At 35.6% G+C, this 21,169-nt stretch overlaps 1 protein-coding gene and 1 long non-coding RNA gene across 2 annotated transcripts; one reads left to right on the forward strand and one right to left on the reverse strand.

The window, feature by feature from the left end:
* Positions 1–252: 252 nt before the first annotated feature.
* On the forward strand, positions 253–2,611 carry LOC145621551 (uncharacterized). Its single transcript, XR_014108437.1, has 3 exons — positions 253–646; positions 737–849; positions 2,429–2,611. It is a non-coding gene; the product is annotated as an uncharacterized LOC145621551 (long non-coding RNA).
* Positions 2,612–10,201: 7,590 nt separating this feature from the next.
* LOC145620458 (F-box/LRR-repeat protein 10-like) lies at positions 10,202–20,339 on the reverse strand. Its single transcript, XM_081675136.1, has 4 exons — positions 20,007–20,339; positions 19,276–19,481; positions 18,922–19,015; positions 10,202–11,944 (listed from the first exon to the last, which is right to left on the reverse strand). Exons 1-4 carry the CDS (start codon positions 20,199–20,201, stop codon positions 10,496–10,498), a joined length of 1,944 nt encoding a protein of 647 aa, XP_081531262.1. The 5' UTR covers positions 20,202–20,339; the 3' UTR covers positions 10,202–10,495.
* Between the last annotated feature and the right edge of the window lie 830 nt (positions 20,340–21,169).

Here is a 21,169-nt window from a genome sequence, read left to right on the forward strand (position 1 = left end):
GAGTTTAGATTTGAACTTATCTGTAACTTATATTAATATTTTTGTTAATCTATATAATATTTTAATAATTTCTAAACATTGATGATTTGTGCGTGGAGCATGGTTGGTGAAAGAGACTTAAAGAATCTTTCTTTTTCTAAAAGTAATTATTTATTGTTGGTAGTTTAAATGTTGCTTCTCTGTAATCCTTAATACTCTGTACCACGTATATTTTTATTTTAGAACAATCATTTTATGTTCGTACAATAACAAAGAACAGTGATTTTCAAATTTTAAATGTGATTACTATTGCTTACCAAATGACAATTATTATATAGCTTGGAAAAATAGCTAGGGAATTTAGCTAGCTTGTGAGATTCGATAGCTCCAAAGTTAAGAAACCATCTAAGCAAGTAGCTAGCTATATCTATTGACAGGTCCCCTTTGATAGTATTTATCATAAATCACAATCTATTCACAAAGTATAAGTACAACAATAATCAATATAATAATAATAAAAAAAATACTTACACATGAAAAATTGAACTATGAACACAAAATATAAGATTACAGCAACATATTAATGAAGAAGAAGATCAACCAATCAACCAAGCAAGCTTTAGCACTACTTGTCAAAGGGCCGTCTCTCTTTGAATTGTAGGGCATGGTACGAATATTGTGTTGTTTTTCAACATTATTTTGCCCTAGCCTACCTTAAAAATATTCCGATACATATTTACGCTTCCATTTCCTCTAGATGCAATGTAATTTGTGTTCATTCAAGTTTCGCCTCGCTCTACTCCGCCCTGCCCCAGATCTACCCCGTTAGTAACAGCGCGCATGGAGTGAAGAAGGTGGTGATAGGGGAAGGTAATACTTGAAATTCTTAGCTTGCTTGTTTAGTTAAAAATAGCTGTGTTTTGTAAGTATTAGTGCATACTAACTATTCTCAAAATGCTTACTAAAGTACCAAGTATATCTGTAGGCTAGCAGTTGTTTTCAAAATACCAGTAGAAGCAAACCCTAATTTTTCAAGTTGTCCGTGATTTGATCTGATTTCGGTCCTTTAAATGCATGTGCCATATATTTGGGAAAATCACTACCCCCGACCCCTCAAAGATTTATCGGTAGGTACGGTCCTTAATTACTCCCTCATTTTGCTTTTAAAAAAACACTCTATATAAATGTATAATGTTATATGTAGTACTTACAAAGTTTTTTTTTTTTTTTTTTTTTTTTTTTTTTTTTTTTTTTTTTGAGGAATGTAGTACTAAGTTATAAGGCTTAAATACATTTTTCAATTGGTATAAATAATTCTCGTACTGTTTATTTACAATTGTTTTATCTTTTAATAAAAAAAATAAGATTGATTCGTTTCTTTAAATTAAAGTTCTTATATAGGAGTATTAAGGGTTGCATTTGAAAATTATTTACCTTTCACTTGCTCCATATAAAAACATTTGGTGTTACACGTGTTTTTAAAATTGCGTCATTAATATCAATTGAAATTGTTGAGATTTAAATTTTAATGAAACGGAAGTACTCCCTCCGTCCCTAAATTACATTCTTCCTTTCTATTTTTGGTATTTTAGAATTACATTCCTCCTTTCTTTTTTTTGGTAAGTTTTTTTTTTTTAGTAAATCAACTCTCTTTTTCTGTTTTATATTTAATGCTTTTGCACTCATCTTTACCTAATCTCACTCATAATCCTTGTGTCAAATTACAGTGAATATGATTGGTTAAAATTTTTTAACTAGGAGCATGTGATTGGTCCTTTTTTTTTGCAAAGAATTGATGACTTATCATGAGAAATAACTAATCTAATTTTGTACTTTCCATTGCATTATCTAATTATTGTTATTTGTCTTATTCTTTCCTCTTTAATTCCTGTGTAAAATTTCCAAAGAGGAATATAGTTTAGGATGTTTCTACTATGTCATTTTTCAAAAAATGACACCATAACATGATGAGGTGTCATGTTATGATTAGTCCATTTTTGATTTATTTTTAAATACCTAAAAATACTCTACATGTATGTACAACTGTAAATACATGTATTTTTTTTAAATAATACGTAATTATAACTTTTTAAAAATTTATTTTTATCTTATTAAAATCATTTTTAAAAATTAAATTCTAATTAAAATTTAGAAAATAAAAAATTCATCATTGTTCTTCAATCATGATTTTAATTTAAAAACCCCTATAAATCTTGTATAATCTATTCGGAATTCAGACCAAACCAACAAAAATCCGTTCAAAGATCGGATTGAATGCATTGGTTTTCGAATCTGCTTTCATAATTCGTATACAAATTTCGTTTTAGGGTTTGATTGATAGTATTTATTTATGTAAAAATCAAGTTGTTTGATGGTTTTGAGGATGAAAATAACCTTAGGAGCGTGTATTATGATGATTTAAAACATAAATCTTTCAATTTTTTAACAGGTCAATGGATAATGAAGGCGTGACTTGCGTTTTAGAGTTCGTAATATATTTCTTTCGCAAACCTGTTAGATCCATAATCGAGGCCTACGATTATTGTAATCTGTTTGTCGTTAGGTAATTACCTGTATTTAGTTAGGTCATTACTTAAAAAAATTAGTTTTAATTTGTAATTGGAATTCGCTTGTGGCATTCATTAGTATTAGTTTTGGTCATTACCTAAAAAATTAAGTTTTATGTTATAATTGGAATATGCTCGTGCTCAAGGCACATATGAATTACCTAACAATTGCATTTCCATTTTTAGAGGAAATCATAATTTTACGCTAAACATATAACCAAAAAAAAAGTTATGGAATTCTTATCATATCATTTTGGTAAAAGAAGATTTATAGGATTATTATCTTATTATATTTTGGAAAAAAATATTTTTGAAATCTTGGGCATATAAATTAATTAGTTCCTGTAATTTTGGTATATTCCTAACTAGTTGTTTATATGATTTGTATACAAACATAGCTTTGTTAATTGTTATATATATGATATCAAAATATCTAAGTACGTTGTTACGAATTTACGATTAGTACTGAAGCTTTGACAGAAAAAATTAGTTTTGAAAGATTATTATTTTGATATATATGTGTGTGTGTCAAAAAGAATATATATATATATATATATATATATATATGATATCAAAATATCAAACTACATTGCTACGAATTTACAATTAGTGAAGGTTTGACCGAAACATTTAGTTTTGAAAGATTATTATTGATCTTAATTATAGTTTATTGATAGCATTCATCTAAATTTTTGTCAACTGACATATGCATAATAAAGTTTGCCCCTTTTGTTTTAGCAATTTTATAGAGAAATATTCTCTCTCAAAAAACTTTCTTTTTTTAAAAAAAATATCATAATATTAGGAACCATCTTTATATATATATATAATATCCATAATTTTAGGACCCATCATTTTTATTATCGTTAAGGAACATGTTTTTTGCCAATTTTATATACATCATATATTTATATTTTTCTTTACACGATTATGCCTACACATATTATGAGAAAGTATATCATAATTTAATATTTTGTCACATTTATAATATAATAAGGTTAATATATACTAGAATATAAAAAACATTGTTTTTCTTAATGTAATGACCAAACATAGTTTAAGTCATTATCTAACCCACAAACAACTTCGTGAAAACTTAATTGCATTTATCGGATCAAAATGCGACTACTTCATCTTCTAGACACAAACTTGATAAACCTTGTTCTGTGACAAAATTACACAATTTGAGTCCACAAAAATCATATTTTCGAACGATTCAAAGCGGAATTCATCCTTTACAAACACTTATAAATGAGATTGTTGTCGAGATTTTTTTATGAACAACAACCTAAAATCAAGAATGGCAAAAAATCCAATTTGTTTACGAATTTCTATCTCGATTTTAGTCAAAATTTGCAAATTCATCAACAATTAACATTGATTTTGGGAATAGGAGACTAATCTATGACATGATTGATGAACAATATGAACAATATGAAGTATGAACATTGATGAACGATTGTTGAACAATATGAACAATGTTGAATGATTTTAATTTTGTGATTTTTAATTATAATTATAAATTCAAAAATTAATTAATAATACAAAAAATAGACTTTTATAATTTATAATTATATATTTTTTTTTAAAAAAATACATGTATTAAAAAGAATACAAAAAAAAGAAATACAATTTTAATACATTATGGATATTAAATATAATTCAAAATGAAAATAAAAATACTAAATATAGGCCAATCAAACTTTGCCACATCAGCAAATTGTGGTGTCATTTTTAAAGAATGACATTGTAGAATTTTTAATATAGTTTAGGAATGAAGGGAGTATATGGTTTTTCTTTGCTGTCACTAATATTGCACATATCAAATGTCATAGGTTCAATGAATCTGGACATATACATTTGATGATCTACCACATTCACTGAACCCTTCACAGGAGACTTTTTTCCGGCTTTTAGTGAACGAAATACATAGATACGAGTAGAATCTAATCTTATAAGTGCAGGTTTTCAACCAATTTCATAATAAACATGTGTTTTCCTTAATCAGAAAATCGTAAGGGGAATAGGATTTAGGTGGAAAATTAGTCATAAAATCGTAATTAATATGTACTTTGTACGTAATTCATTTTTTTTTTTTTTTTTTTTTTTTTTTGAGGAAGTTTGTAACTCATTGTTAATTATATTTATTTAGAAAAAAAAAAAATTATCTATTTACAACATTATTCAAATGTAATTCCTATGATAAAATTCTACTTCGTATTAAATACCTTTCCTAGCTAGCAATTATCAATTTAGTACTCGTAATCCGTATATTGCTCCTTTGGTACTCATATGCGAATAATGTTGTAAATAGATTTTTTTATACTTTGTATTTCATATTACCTAGTATTTGAACTTATTTGCCCTTATTTATCTTATTCTTTGTTTCGTAATTATTAGCTTCAAATGTTATTTAACTTATGATTCAACTTGTTGTTAACCCGTATCAATCTGTCGTCCAAACACGCCCAAGGTCCACTCATGGATAACATAAGACGAAGTTAGTAATTATAGAGTTGACAATTATTGTAATGAGCTAACTATCAGGGAATTGTTTAGTAGATGTGAGAAGGTGAAATGTTCAACTAACAACTAAGTGTGAAAGCGATGCCAAAGATATTGTCGAGGAAATTATTAACCTTGATGAAAGTTTTTGAAAGCATTAATATTTTCCTCGAATAATCATCTTCCATTAGTAGAAATCTAGTCAAGGAATCTCTTTCATATTTCATATGAAGAGATAGCGATGCTTTATGATAAAATCTAGTAGTATTAGACTTGTTTTCTATAGATTATGGTAAATTATGTGCTATTTTTTTTCAAAATTTTCAAGATTAGCTATGAGCGAGCTGAGCATAAATATCATTAAATTTGTATTTTAAGAGATTATCCTCACCTCTCGGAGAGAGATCGGCCCTGTTGAACCACGAGAGCGAGAATGGTTCAAATTATCACAAGGTTGACATCGAAATGAACTTATAAAATTCACATCGAGACAAGTCATAAACATGACCTTATTTGACTAAATATTCTCTTGTGTATACGAAGTATATAGTAGTAGAATATATAGATGGATTAAAATTTAAAATAAAAATTTGCAAAAACTAATTGTCGAATAAACATAAACGTGGCACTTAATTATTTGAGACAAAGGAAGTGATTGGTTATAAAGCAAAAATAAAGAACATACACCATATGAAATTGTTAATAAATAAACATTATTTTTCAAAATTACCAATATTAATAATATTACAAGGGATTTTTTTCTTTTAGGGTTTTAGAGATTTGTACATCTTGAAACTTTTAATAATAGTATAGAAAATCTTGTTGTTGCATTATTTTGTTGAGCGAAAATACGCGGAAAATAGGCAATGAGCATGGTAGCGTTGCACAATCACATGGCAAGTGAGGCTTTTACTTGGACGATTCGCATCATAAATGGTATCATTGGTCGATACCTACGAATTAGGTGTCAGTGATCACCCAATGCTTTTCTTCTTCTAATTTGCAGTCGGCTTTTGCATTATTTTATACTTCAACTTGTTTGCAAATTGCAACCTTTAAAATAAAAGCTAAACAATAAAACAAACATAGGATATCCTCTCATTTTTTACATTGTTTGTGTAGTTTATTAATTACATTCGGTTTAAGTAATATTCTGGTATAACATTGTAGATTTATAGATGACCCATTCTATCTGTCTTGTGATAATAATAATAATAATAGGAGGCTAAGAGCTAATTATTCGCATAAAAAACCGAATAAACTGTCACTAGAACTCATTGATTAGCTAGCGTTGAGTTTAATATAGAAGCAAATTGCTCACAAACTACAATATAAAATGAGCTAGCTGCTTAGCTCTTTAAAACTCATTTATATATTCGTAAATAAACAACTTATACTCCGTTTCACTTAAGAAATTTTTTTCACTCTATAACAACTATTAAATATTGTGTCTATATGACACTTTGATGAAGTCTTAATGAATTTGCAACTTTGGCACTTTTTTAAAAAAGAAAAAAAAAAAAAAACCACATTTTCAGGCTCCTAGCTAGCCATAATTTAGTACATGATTCCTTCCCTTGACCTCTTACTATTTGCTATAGATCGAGTGGATCGGAGTACTTCTTTTGTCTTTAAATGTTTTTTCTATTTTTTTTTAATAAAATTATACCGTGTTAAAATTGAAATAACTTTAATCATTGTCCAACCTAAAACCAACTCAATACCATTCTGTTAGAAATCAAGTCAGAAATATTCTAAAACGAGAGAGTTCCAATTCCAATAATTATGGTTGAATACTTTCATGTTTTTTTTGGTAGACCCATCTAATTAAACATAATGACCTACAATAATTCGAATTTTTAATTGAAACAAATCCAAATCCACTTTCTATTTTCGTTAACTTTTTGCTTTGAATGCAATCAACCAACCAATGAATTAGTGTCGCTTTTTATATTAATTATTTAGTTAATAAATAACAATATTTTCCCAAACAAATCACAATTGAAGTCATAAACGGCTTTGGATTCTTTATATAAAAAACAACTATTTTGTAAAGGCGTAAAGCACATAGCATGCAAAAATGTGACGTTTTCTTGAGAAATTGATGCGTGGAGTATTGTATTTCTCCAATATTTGCTCCGATTTAATATTGTAAATGCATGTCATATAATATCGATCTATTTATGCAAAAGTTGATAATTTGACATGTATTTACTAAAAATTACTATTAGTCCTAGCCTTCTACATGTACTCTACTAGTTTACTGAGTACAACACTACGTCAACCATATAAGTATATAACAACTTTTGCATAGAATATGTTGGGGCATCTCACTCGCAAAATCAAGTAGTCGCAAATATATATAAATGGTTAGATTGTCTACCTGATACACCCTTAGATAATTCTAACACTTTATCATTATAAATTTAACTATATATACAATAATTATACATGCTCCATTAGAAGGATAATAATCTATCTCGAATAGTACTCCGTAGGACTGTACTACTTCTCAACTTCCCATGATTGCTGTAAAAATATACTCTATAGTTAAGCGTGCTTGGTTGGTGTAATCGAGTGGGCTAAATGTGTCATGAGAACTTGTGTTGGTATGTAAATAAAGACGGTTATTGGTCCTCGATGTACATTTTATGACAATATCTTCCACCCTAGTAAAGAGTTGGGTGTTACAAGGACAATCTTTAAATGGAGGAAATATAAATATATCTCCATATAATTAATTAAATAATGTGATATATACCTTAGCTTTGAGGAGTCTGAATCATTGATGACGATTAACTTTATAGTTTATCCTAAAGAAACGCTTTCATCTCAATAAACGAAGCTGGCAGGAAATATCCACCAGTCACCAGTAGTAGCAGAAAGCACATTAAAATTAAAAAAATATAAATAAAAATAAATATAAAAATAAAAAATCTCCTGATTTATTTTATTTCCAACATCATGCAACCAGTCTTAATTCTTGTTGTTGATTACAAAAATAAAGTCTTAAAGTTACTTGACTACATCCCCAGAAAATGACTTCATTCATTGTTTGGGTCTTGTGTTTTCCAACTTGCAGTTTGCTATGTTAACGTTGAATGTATGAGTAACTTTCATATATAATTTGTTCTTATCATCCCATTGTCAGCTAAGTACGATTGATAAGATATGGTAGTACATAATCTCTTTCTTCAGCCTAACTAAATAGCTAATCAAAACTAACTATATCGAAGATTTGATTTTAAACAACTCAAAGAATTTAGCTCAGGGTAGTTTAATTTGAACTTGATGTATGCTCATTCTAACAAAACATAATATTTCTAAATCAAACGACAAAGCTTGACCAGCTTCATAATATGTATTCTGTAACATGGTATTGCTTTATTTACATACATACAACTATACAAGTAAAATATACGCGGATACATCATACATGTTACATGGGCGAAGATAAGGCTTAATGAAGACATATAATACTACGTAAAAAGAAAAATACTCCCTACTATGATAGCAACAGACATGTGATTATAAGGCCAGGCCACCAGATAATGGTGGTCCTTCGGAAACAAGTTCCACATTTTCACCGAGAAATTAATAAAGCAAAGAAATATTTATATATTATATACTATAATCCATGTATAGTTGTATATAGTTGACGTAGTTGTATTTTCGCCGTTAATTTGGCGGAGTATAGACGTTGAAATGATTTTGAAAGCTAAATCTTGTTTAGTTGTTTCGTTGCATATTTGCATGCATTCCATTACCAATATACAAATTAATAAAGTACTACTTATAAGCTAGTTAGTTACGAAAATTTGATGATCAACAATCATGTTTACAGTCTTAGACATTGAAAATGCAGAACGTTCAAATTTCATTACTTCATCAAACAACAAAATTAGAATAAAATTTTCTTAATTAATAACCAAAACAAAAGTACATAGTAATTGAGTATGATAGTAACGGCTTAACGGGTTTTAATTTTCCCTAGCAAGCTATCGGCAGGTGTTGTCAGTACGACTAGGGTGTACTAGTGATTGATTAATTTGAGTAGTGAAAGATAGGCATGACAATGCCACTTGGTGAGCTTGAACTCGAACCCCTTGCCGCCTCCTTGGGTGGTAGTTACTACTTGCTTGGCTTGGCTTAAGTCGCACTTTAAGTAGCTCCGGAAGTCAAGAAGCAAGTATTTGTTGTGTCCTGGTGTCCCATTTACTGGTTGATTATTAGTAGCATATAAGCAAAAGAAAGCACGCTTAAAACGATAGCTCACGTACTATTATGAGGCCAAACACTTACCTACTAGGCCAAGCTTTGCTTGGTTATTTCATCTCAAATATGATGTACAACAGTACAAGTACTGATTAGGAACGCAAAAGTATAAAATAAGACGAGCAGTAGAATACGTACCTAGGATATCATTGAGATAATACGGCCCATTTTTAGAGCCCAATCAGAGTAATTGAAGCCGAAATTTCAATTATTGGAGCCTCCTACAAGGCTACAATGATCCTGTTAGGCCCATCAGTGCGATTTCTGCAAGACGAGGGAGAACCACTGCAGCTAAATTGTAACCAGCAGGAGCAGGCCTCCCACCCTGTCCCTGAGGAGAACCTGCACCTTCACCATGACTCCTACCCCAACCCCTGCCCCAACGTTGTGTCGTCAAACTTCAAATAACGCGCATTTGCCAAACTTGATGACAAATTAAGTTGTAATGCATTTGGACTGAGTCTAACTGATGTACCCGAATGACACCTGATATTACATGACCCCTAACTTAAAATTGAACCAACCTGACTTGATTCGAAAATTAATGGCATATTTCGATTGATGCTGTTATTATAATAAGCCAATCATCAAATATAGACTCCAATATGACCCAACTCGAAGCAAATGATACATAATCTAGTCCAAATTGGCTTGAACCAGCATATGGCTTGCAATGGAATTGTGCCCTGCTGAGCTGATATATTTGACCAAAACATGCAAAATTTGGCGAAGCAACAATGCACTATTGCACTCATGTACTAAAACCATATTTAGTCAATATGCAGTAGCTAAAGCCTAAAAAAGGAAATAAGCATAATTTTATCCAAAAAAAAAAAAAAAAAAATCAACAGAATTTCAGTAAATTGACACATTAATGTGTTGTTTGATTTGCTTGTGAACCATATTTAATTAATTAATAACCACGGTACAAATTAGATGCAGCTTGCTGCAACCAGTTCAACAAATACCAATAATAAATATACAGTAAATTTAAAAATTATCCGAAAAGACATAAAATAAAATTACAACAAATCAACTAAATTAATACAAGAAACTGAAAACCCATTCTAAAAAGAACAAAACTAAAATTACAACAAATGAACTTAGAGCCATTATCGGCTAATTCTAGAACAAACAAAGACATGCTTATAAGGAATTTACCTGGTAATTTATTCCTCTAGTTCTTCATGAAGTTCTGCTTCTGCCATTTCTTCATCGCTTACTACATCATCACCCTCCAAGATAAATCTTTCGAGTTCATCCATTTCCTCATAATCATGGATGTAAAATCCATCCGCATGGTCCCATTGGCCAGTTCCTAGCTCCTCACCACGACCAGCAACATGTAGGTAAGGTCTACTCCTAGCTAATGCATCCACCATGTCCCTGTTCACACTTCCAGTCACCCCCAACCATTTTAGCCTCGGAAAGTATGGCTTCTTCAGCCAGCGGAATGAGAGTGCAGATATACGCCCACAGTTATAAAGATCCAGCAAGCGTAGGCAGTTGCCATGCCATCTTCCATCATCAACCTGCATTGAGGCCAATGCCATGACAGAAGTGTCACCAATGAGAGGACATTGTCTCATACGGAGTTCACAAATTGAAACTCGGCTTTTAGCCAAGAGTAGAACTCCGTTGTCACTCAGATTAGGCAGATTTGACAAGTCCAGTTCTTGCAATACGGGCTTTGAAGTGCTACTGAATAAGGCAGGGATGCATTTATCTGTAAGTCTCTTGCAGCCTCTAACAGAGAGAGAAACTAGTGAGCTAGCTGCCATATCCTTCAGATGTGAGATGCCAACATCACTTATATCAGACCCATCAAGAAGTAATGACCTTAACTTAGGAAGTCGGCTGATTGCGATCAGAGTTTCATCCCCAAGGCTTCTGCAATCCCTCAGATCAAGCACGGTCAGATCCAAATTTGATGCCACATGTATAATTGCAAGATTGGTCAGCAGATTACACCATCTCAAGCCAACATGTGTTAATGAAAGAGGGGTAGCTGAGATGTCCAGAAAAACCAGATCGGTGAGTTGGGTTCCGTGCGATATTTTTATCTTGTAAAGGTTAGTGCATGAATGTAAAATAGCTCTGAAACCTGTATCTGTAACACGGCAAAAGCCACCAAGAGATATACTTTCCATACTTGCACAACTGTCAGCCATTAAGAGGATACCTAGATCATTGACTCGGCGAAAATAAGTTACGAGGAACTCTTGGCTACGTACCAATGAAAGATGTTTCAACTTTCCATGTCGGTTTATCTGCTGGAGACCGTTATTGGTGAGGTCAAAAGTCACCCTTGGTTCAATGATAGGTGCATCTCGAAGATCCAAATAAGTCAATGAAGTGAGATTCTGGGATATTGTGTTGATCATAGTATCAGTGATATAATCCACAGAAAGGCACAACTTCTGAAGATTCGGTAGTACAGGTGGCTGCTCTTGTTGCAGAAACTGACTAGGCCCAGGAGTTGGGCTGAGCAATTCTGTCACCATGACTGACGAGATATAACCGATTTCTAAAGAAGTTAGTTTATCAGAAGCCAAAGTCCATGCTCGGGCAAAATTATGCCGAAGAAATGTTGAGACATCAAACATCAGATTGAGAGTCTGCAAAATAGAGAGCACAAATCAGACAGTAATAACAAAGTTAATGGTCCATACAACGGTAAGCGTAAATAAACAGAGATTAGGGGAAGGTTTGGCGTTGTATTAAAGCTAACAGCTTGTGCAAGATAACATGGCTTTAGGCCATTACTCTCCAAGGGTTCTATTACAATTTTTCTGAATAGTTTCCTCTCTCTTTAGGCTACTCTATTTATACTACTTGAGATACAAGGAATTGGCCTAGTGCCTTGATTGTTAACAACTACTACAATTTGTCTTATAGCTAATAATTAATAAAGGTAATCTGCCAAAATCCTTCAAGCCGTTACTGCTGTTGTAGTGGGTGTGCTCTCCTGCTGTAAGTTAGGATGTGTGGTGGTGGAGGTGAGTGTATTGCAATACTCCCCCCCAAAAGCGCCACCTTGTCCTCAAGGTGGAAAGCAGGGAACTGAGCCTTCATGGCCTCGGCATCCTCCCATGTGCCCTCAAATTCAGGCAAACCTTGCCACTTAATCAACACATCCAAACCATCCCTTCTCCCTAGCTTGGGTCTGCTGTCCAACACAGCCTCAGGTTCCACAGTTAACTCCAATTCCGAGTGATTTGCTCGGAATTGTTGGCGAACTCACAGCATTCCCCAAAGCTTGCTTCAATTGTGACACATGAAACACGGGGTGTAATTTACATGTCTCAGGCAAAAGTAGTTTGTAGGCTACCTTCCCGACTCTTTGCGTGACCTCAAAGGGGCCATAAAAACGTGCTGCCAACTTCTCAAAAGGTCTCCTGGCTAATGAGCGTTGTCGATATGGCTGGAGTTTAAGGAACACCATATCCCCCACCTTGAATTCCACATCCCTCCTATGAACATCGGCATTTTCCTTCATAATTTGCTGGGCACGAGTCAAATGCAATTTCAATTCATCCAACATCACATCCCTTTCTTGAAGAACTTCCTCAACCGAGTGCACAGTCGTTTGCCCCATTCCCACGCGAATTACTTTAGGAGGATCTCTCCCATAAACAACCTTGAATGGAGTCATGTGGGTTGATGAGTGAGGGGATGTATTGTATGAAAACTCGGCCCATCCCAACCACTTGGCCCACGCTCTTGGTTGATCACCGGCGAAACAGCGGAGATAGGTCTCAAGCCGCTTGTTCACCACCTCGGACTGACCATCCGTTTGAGGATGATACGATGTGCTTCGCTTTAGCCCTGTCCCTTGAAGCCGAAAAAGCTCCTTCCAAAACATGCTGACAAAGATCCTATCTCGGTGAGTCACAATACTCTTCGGTATCCCGTGCAATCGAACAATCTCCCTCATAAAAACCTCCGCCACTCCAATCGCCGTGAAGGGATGTTTCAACCCCAAAAAGTGAGCATACTTCGATAGGCGGTCAACTACCACCAAGACCGTGTCAATTCCCTTGGATTTTGGGAGATCCTCAATGAAATCCATGGTTATATCACTCCACACCTTTTCCGGTATAGGCAAGGGTTGCAGCAGCCCCGCTGGTGATCTTTGTGAGAGTTTGTTTCTTTGACAAATTATACACTGCCGCACATACCAGCTACCTCCTTCCGCATTCCGGCCCAGCACCAATCGGCCGCTATTCGAATATAGGTCTTCGTCTCACCCTCGTGTCCTCCCTCCGGTGAGTCGTGGTACGCTCTCAACAAAACCGCCTTTAGGCTCGAGTGAGTTGGAAGTACTACTCGACCCTTATACAAGAGGTGGTTGTCTTCCACGGAGTACCCCCTGATCTACTCCCCTGCCGCGATTTGCCCCTTCAATTTTCTGTATAAACCCATCTCTCGCACACTCCTCCTTCAAAACTGACTAGTCGACTCCCTGTGTGGCCACCAAAGCCCTTAAATCCGCCGCGCCTTCTTCCTTACCCCTCCGCGAAAGGGCATCAGCCACGCGATTTGCAATTCTGGGCTTGTATTGGAGTTCGAAATCGAACCCAATTAATTTTCTAACCCACTTCTGATACTCCGATCCCACTTCCCGTTGTTGCATTATGAATCTGAGACTTTGCTGATCGCTTCGCACTATAAACCTCCGGCCAAGTAAATAGTGTCGCCATTTTTGCACAACTAAGCAAACAACCATTAGTTCTTTTTCATACACAGACTTGCTTCTTCCTATTGGGCCTAACACCTTGCTGAAAAAGGCTACGGGCCTCATATCCTGCATTAAAACCGCCCCAAGGCCGAAACCCGAGGCGTCGGACTCCACCACGAACACCTTATGGAAGTCCGGCATCACCAACGCCGGTGTCGTGGTCATGGCTGACTTTAGCTGAGTGAATGCGTGGTCAGCCTTTGTGGACCATCCAAAGTTATCCTTCCTCAATTGATCCGTTAAAGGGTGGGCTATATGTGCATAGTGTCTTATGAATTTTCTGTAGTAGCCCGTTAGGCCCAAAAAGCCCCTTAGCTCCCTTAAGCATTTTGGGGTGGGCCAATTCACCATAGCCTGTATCTTCTCTTGATCCACAGCAACCCCATCTTTAGAAATCATATGGCCCAAATAAGCTACTTCACCCTTCCCAAATTCACACTTCTTAAAATTTGCAAACAACACATGGGCCTTGAGTGTAGCTAAGACCACCCGTAAATGCTCAACATGCTCTTCTTTACTTGCACTATAGATGAGAATGTCATCAAAAAAGACTAGGACGAATTTCCTTAGGAAGGGTCGGAAAACGTCATTCATCAACGCTTGAAAAGTTGCCGGAGCGTTGGTTAAGCCGAAGGGCATAACCAAAAACTCGTAGTGCCCCTCATGGGTACGAAAAGCCGTTTTATGGGTGTCCTCCGACCTCACCAAAATTTGGTGGTATCTGGCTTTCAAATCGAGCTTGCTAAAAATTTGAGCACCATGTAGCTCGTCTAGTAGCTCATCAATCACGGGAATGGGGTATTTATCGGGCACCGTTTCTTTGTTTAGGGCCCGATAGTCAACGCAAAATCGCCACGATCCATCCTTCTTTTTCACTAGAAGAACGGGACTAGAAAATGGGCTTGAGGATGGTCGGATGATCCCGGCTTCTAACATCTCCTTTATGAGCCTCTCTATTTCATCTTTTTGGAATTGCGGGTACCGGTAAGGGCGCACACTCACTGGATTACTCCCATCTTTGAGTAAGATGGAGTGTTCGTGCTCCCTAATGGGTGGCAGCCCTTGGGGTTCCTCAAAGGCCCCACTAAATTCACTTAACACCCCTTGAACAAAATCAGGAATGTCACTGCTCCCATTTTTCACACTTCCCTCAACTTGATTTAACTCCACCAATAGGACTCCTCCATGCTTACGAATGGTTCTCATCATTGACTTGAGAGTCACTCCCGTGCGGGCTAGTGACGGATCTCCCTTGATTGTCACCGTTTTTCCCCCCTTCTTGAACTTCATCACTTGTAATTTCCAATTAGTGACTACTTCCCCCAATTTTTCTAGCCATTGCACACCTAAAATGACATCAAAATTACCCAATTGAAGGGGTAAAAACTCCTCCTCTATCTCTAACTCCTCATTGACCTTTAATCTCACTCCTTTGCATTGCCCTCGGCCTTTCACCGCTTCTCCGTTTCCCAAGGTAACACCAAACGAGTGATTACCCTCAATCGGCAAAGCCAACGCCTCTACTAAGGTGGTTGAAATAAAATTGTGCGTGGCACCCGGATCAATCATCACTACTACCTCTTTCCCGCGGATTTTTCCGGTTAGTTTCATGGTCCTCGGGTTAGTCAACCCCACAATGGAGCACATAGACACATTCACGGGAACCACCTCCTCTTCCTCCTCCGGAGCTTCTAACGCTTGGAATTCCCCTTCCTCGTCGCACTCATCCTCTTCTTCCACCAACAAAACACTTAGCCCCTTGGCGGAGCAAACATGCGTGGGTCCCGTCCACCTTCCGTCACACCTAAAACAGAGCCCTTTTTCTTTCTTTTCTTGTATTTCTTTCTCGGTTAGTCTTCTCACCATGCCACTGAATCTTGATGTGCTCGGATTGCTTCGTGATGGGTATGTTTGTGAAGGAATATTAACTGAGGCAGAAGAAGCTTGGGGTGTTTGGGTTTGTGTTTGGTGGTTGTTAGGGTTTGTGTTTGGGCTGATTGGTGGGCTACTTCGAACTGGGCCGGGGTTAAAGGATCTGGGGTATGTGTTTTCGGCTGAACCGTTACCCAACAGCGTAGAGGCGGGGATCCGGTTAAAATACGAATAAGGTCCGGGTTTGGTGAACGCTCCACCCGTTTTCTTTAAGCTACTAACCCGGTTTCTTTCTTCGACCCGGATCGCGAGATCCATGGCATCTTCTAGGGTGGATCTCCGCCTTAATCTCCTCCCTTAATCCGTTAATAAATTGACCTTTCATTATACTTTCTGGAACATCGATCAATGGCGAGGCTTTTTCGATGAACACTCGGCGGTACTCCACCACCGTGGTGGTTTGCTCCACGGCGAGCCATTGTTCGTGCAAGCTTCCCGAGTTAACGGGTCGAAATTGATTCAAGATTCTAGTTTTCAGATCCTCCCAGCCCACCATCGGTCGACGGCGGCTTTCCCATTGATACCACCTCAAGGCATCACCCTCCATCGCTACAACGGCGGCCTGCAACTTCTCCGTCTCCGAAAGCTTGTAAAATTGGAAGTATTGTTCGCTCCTTAAAATCCACCCATCTGGGTCGGACCCCTCGAATATCGGCATATCCAACTTTCTAAACCTCCAGTTGCCGTTCCCTCCTTGCTGTTCATTGTTGAAGTGACGGAATCCACCCCCGGAACCTAGGTCCTAGTTGCCGATTCTGATTCCGCCGTGACCCAGTGGCTGGTTCACTTCTCCTTCAACGTTTGTTTGGTTCTGTAAACCCAACATCATCGTCCTCATTTCTTCAAAGAACTTATCTTGGTCCTGCTTCAACGTTTTCTGTATGGAGTTTTCTCCATCACCGATCTTCTCGAGAATCTCTTCTACTCGTTCCTCCAGCGCGGCGACCCTCTCCGGAGTCACTGAGAGCGGCGTCGAAGGCATGCTGCTCTGATACCAATTGCAACGGTAAGCGTAAATAAACAGAGATTAGGGGAAGGTTTGGCGTTGTATTAAAGCTAACAGCTTGTGCAAGATAACATGGCTTTAGGCCATTACTCTCCAAGGGTTCTATTACAATTTTTCTGAATAGTTTCCTCTCTCTTTAGGCTACTCTATTTATACTACTTGAGATACAAGGAATTGGCCTAGTGCCTTGATTGTTAACAACTACTACAATTTGTCTTATAGCTAATAATTAATAAAGGTAATCTGCCAAAATCCTTCAAGCCGTTACTGCTGTTGTAGTGGGTGTGCTCCTTGCATTGTGTCCTGCTGCTGCTGATTCTGTCCTTTTTGTCCTTTTCTCCTGCTGTAAGTTAGGATGCGTGGTGGTGGAGGTGAGTGTATTGCAGTCCATTATGAATGTTTAAGCACCCTGCTCAATATAGACAATGGGCGTGCATGATCCAGGCCAATACAAATTCTACTAATCTTCCAATTTTCAGATAAAGGATCTCCAAAATTTTTATATCTCACAAATAAATGGAAACTTCATCCCAATATGGGCCAAGTCATTTCATCTCATATAGTCCAAAAACTGAAAAACAAGAATAAGAGCCTTCATTAATTCTATAGATGCATAAGCCAGTGATCGTTATCTTTGGAAAAAGTTGGTCGAATACACGTGACAGATTAGAATGGGAACCAGTACATATTCTTTTCTTCAAGAACACCTTACACAAACCAAACTTGACCCTGAACACTTTCATGAGTAGACCAAAAAAGAATGGAAGGCGTACATAATAGCTACTACAAAAATCATAATGCCCTCCAAAAGGAACAAACAGCTCAATATTCAAGAGGATAAAGCTTGAAAATTTTGGCTGTCAAAACTGACAATAAGCAGACTGCACCTCCTGCTTTCACTCAATCTCAGTTTGCCCATCTCAGCCAATATACAAAAAGAGAGTTGATAAAGGTCCAGATATAAACCCACAAACCAACTAGGCAAAATGACAGAGGCAATTGAAAAGTCACTGACTAGACTACAAACTTATTATGCTCATTCTACCTACCCTTCATCATACACATAAGTCATAGTAGTATCCAATCTGACAAACTACAGAACCCCAAGGCCAATCATCCAAACCCATGCATCTTTACATAAGTGAGCTAACTGCTTCATAATATATCATCTCCATCCTTAACAAGATAATATCCACATTTTGCATGGAGATTAAGGAGAGTGAAATTTTAGGACAAGAAGTAAGTCGGTGGGTGTGAAGTCCAACTTTACAGAATAGGATAGAGGAGAAAGTAACCAAAACAGTACAGCTTCAACCATCGAACTCCAACAAATTAAAACAACACAAAGTTGGAAAGATGTACCTTAGATACAAAATTCTTCCTTTGTAGTCAAGTAACACAAGGAGGCATGGAATCACAGTATTGAGGAATAAAAAGAAGAAAGGACTGAGGAAGACATCATTTATACCAACACAAAAGAAGAAGTTTAGGTAAAAAACCTCACAATACTAGAACAACCAATAGTCCAATGCCACCCAGCATGTATCCCGCCATTAACTGGTCTAGTATACTCTAGGGTAGGATGGTCAAGATGTATTTCGAGTGACCTTAGTGATCGTAAATACATACAACACAAACCCATATTAGCAAAACTCTCAATATTTTCTGCCACTTGGATAGAGTTACAGCAAAAAGTGAAACAGAGAGAAACTATGTTCTGCATAACTCTTTTAGCAAATTTAACTTTTCACCAGAACTTATTTTGTTCATCATTTAGAAAAATAAAGAGCAGCAAATACTTCTATGATGAAGAGCATCATAAAATAGAATTGTCATTCCCTGTGATAATATTAGTGATCTCCCTGTAAACAATCTTATTAGGTCATTAGAAATTTACTTTAGCTGTTAGATCTTACTTCCAGTTCATTGCAACCTCTGAGTAATTCCTCCAAATCAGAAATATGAATTGCACGACCTCTTTTGTCGCCCACACACCCAAGGTAGAGAGACCTGAAGGAGAAAAGGCAAGAAAGAAGAGATGACAACATCACCGAATACAGCAGCCAAACAGAGAGTATACTAACACATTCAACAACAGAACATAAACAAAAACACATCACAATGATACAAGTACACACAAATTCCAAAAACATCTAGTAGCAAGTCAGGCAACAACAAAGATATCAACTGAGTCGGCATTATATGAGCACTGATTGCTTGTGAATTGTGATACAGATATAAAATAGAGAACAAAAGAAGAAAGAACGTACCTAATATCACGACATTTAGCACCAATCTCAGAGAGCAATCTACCACTAAAATCACCACAATTATGAAGAAAAAGCTCATGTAAAGAGGGCCGAATGAGTTGAGTAATCGCAGAGTCATCAAGCCGGCAACAGTCAACTTTCAGGCTAGTGAGATAAGGGTTTGGGGGCAATAAGGGAGCCAACAGATCCATTGATGGTGCAACATCCTGAAACCCAATAGTTCTGTTAAAATCAACAAACAAAATCCATCCAAATAAACAATAACTTATGACCAAATATTCAACAGTTTCCTCCACTACTTGCTTACTTTCTTAAATAATATTTCACCAACAAAATGAATCAACAAATCCCAAATAATTAGGTTCATCTTTATGCATATAAAATATAGTATCACTGCTAAAGCCATATAGTTGGTACCCAAGACCCAGGATCGATTCAATTTCATTATAAACCAAAAAAAAAAAAAAAAAAAAAGAATGACATTAATGGCACAAATTTGTCACAAGAAGTTTAATTTTAGTTCATCAGAAACATCAAATTAGACAACTTTCAATAAAATAAAGCCAAAATGCAGATAATTTAGCCCTAAAACAAAGCAAATCTCATCAAATCTAAGCAAGAACAAAACTTTTTCTAATATTTTGCACAGAATTGAATCAAATTCCACAAATTAACAGAAATTAATCTAATAAATAAAAAAAAGCAATAAGAGAGAGAGTGAGAGAGATTACAAGGAGGTGAACAGTAGGAAGGAAAGTCATAATATGAGAAGCGCAGGAATTGAAAGTGCGACAAGTAGAAGCGACGGAACAGATTGACGCCATGTCTAATTTAGCAATAATCGTCGCAAGCAAAGCTGATGGAAGTTGATCCAACCCCATTCTCTCTCCTCCTTCTTCCCCTTCTCCTTCTTCCCTGTTCTCCATTTCTTTCTCTGTTTCTGCTTCTAAATTTTTTTGGGGAGATCTGAAATTGGTGGAAAATTGAAGATTTTTATTGCAATTTCAAGACAAGAATCATTTCATTAAATGGGGAATTGTTAATTTGCAAATTGCAGGGGGAAGGAAACAAGAAAATGAAAAGATTTTTTTGTTTTGTTTTGTTTTTATTTATAAACTTCATTATATCAGGGCGTTGGATATAATAATTAAAAGTTTTAATATTAAATAAAAATAAATACTTATAATATCAATTGACGTGTAATTTTAACATGTAATTTCAATTAAAAGCTATATTCGAAAATAATTTTAAAGAGTTATTCAACACCTCTCAACAAAATCCTATATGAGTATTTTATATATGTATCTTTAAAAAAAATAAAAAATATTATACTAATATATGTAATTATAAAGATTAAAGTTGTTATTGTATCTTTTCTATAGTTTAGCTGGTTAAAATCTTGACAGATGGTGTATTGGTGTTTAAGATTGAGATCAAATCCGATTTATTGATATTAGTTATGCTCTTTATTTTTATTTTTTAAAAAATTTATAAGGACAATACGAATTACAAATAGAAAAGAGGAAATATGATGTTGACTTTCATTTTGATGTACTTCACATGGGTTAAATACTTCGTAGTTAAGTTGATGTTTGAAGATGGTTATAAATTTGTGTTATTGGATCAAGAAACAGTCCACATGCATTTTCCAAAGAAACTTCCCTCAACTTCATTAGTTTGTTTTGTCGGTTGATTACGTGATTAACGTTAATCTTACAAACAAATCTCACAAATCCTACTTTCTCATTTAATTACGCAAACCTTTTTCTTTAGTGATAATGAGGATTCGATCATTTTACAAGTAATGTGGTATGACCGTATGAGTGTAATTGTGTATCCCTTCAAATAACAAACAAATACTAGTAGATGAACAAATAAAAAGACCTTAATCTGT

The sequence above is a fragment of the Chenopodium album genome, chromosome 27 (genome assembly GCF_948465745.1).
Source record: "Chenopodium album chromosome 27, dcCheAlbu1.1, whole genome shotgun sequence".
NCBI lineage: Eukaryota > Viridiplantae > Streptophyta > Magnoliopsida > Caryophyllales > Amaranthaceae > Chenopodium > Chenopodium album.

Bases quoted from the DNA above. Each gene is read 5' to 3' on its own strand.
- LOC145620458 (XM_081675136.1), bottom strand. From the start codon at position 20,201: ATGGAGAACAGGGAAGAAGGAGAAGGGGAAGAAGGAGGAGAGAGAATG. The intron at 19,482-20,006 runs GTAATCTCTCTC...ATTGGGTTTCAG, and splicing joins TTCCTACTGTTCACCTCCTT to GATGTTGCACCATCAATGGA. The intron at 19,016-19,275 runs GTACGTTCTTTC...TTTCTCCTTCAG, and splicing joins GCTAAATGTCGTGATATTAG to GTCTCTCTACCTTGGGTGTG.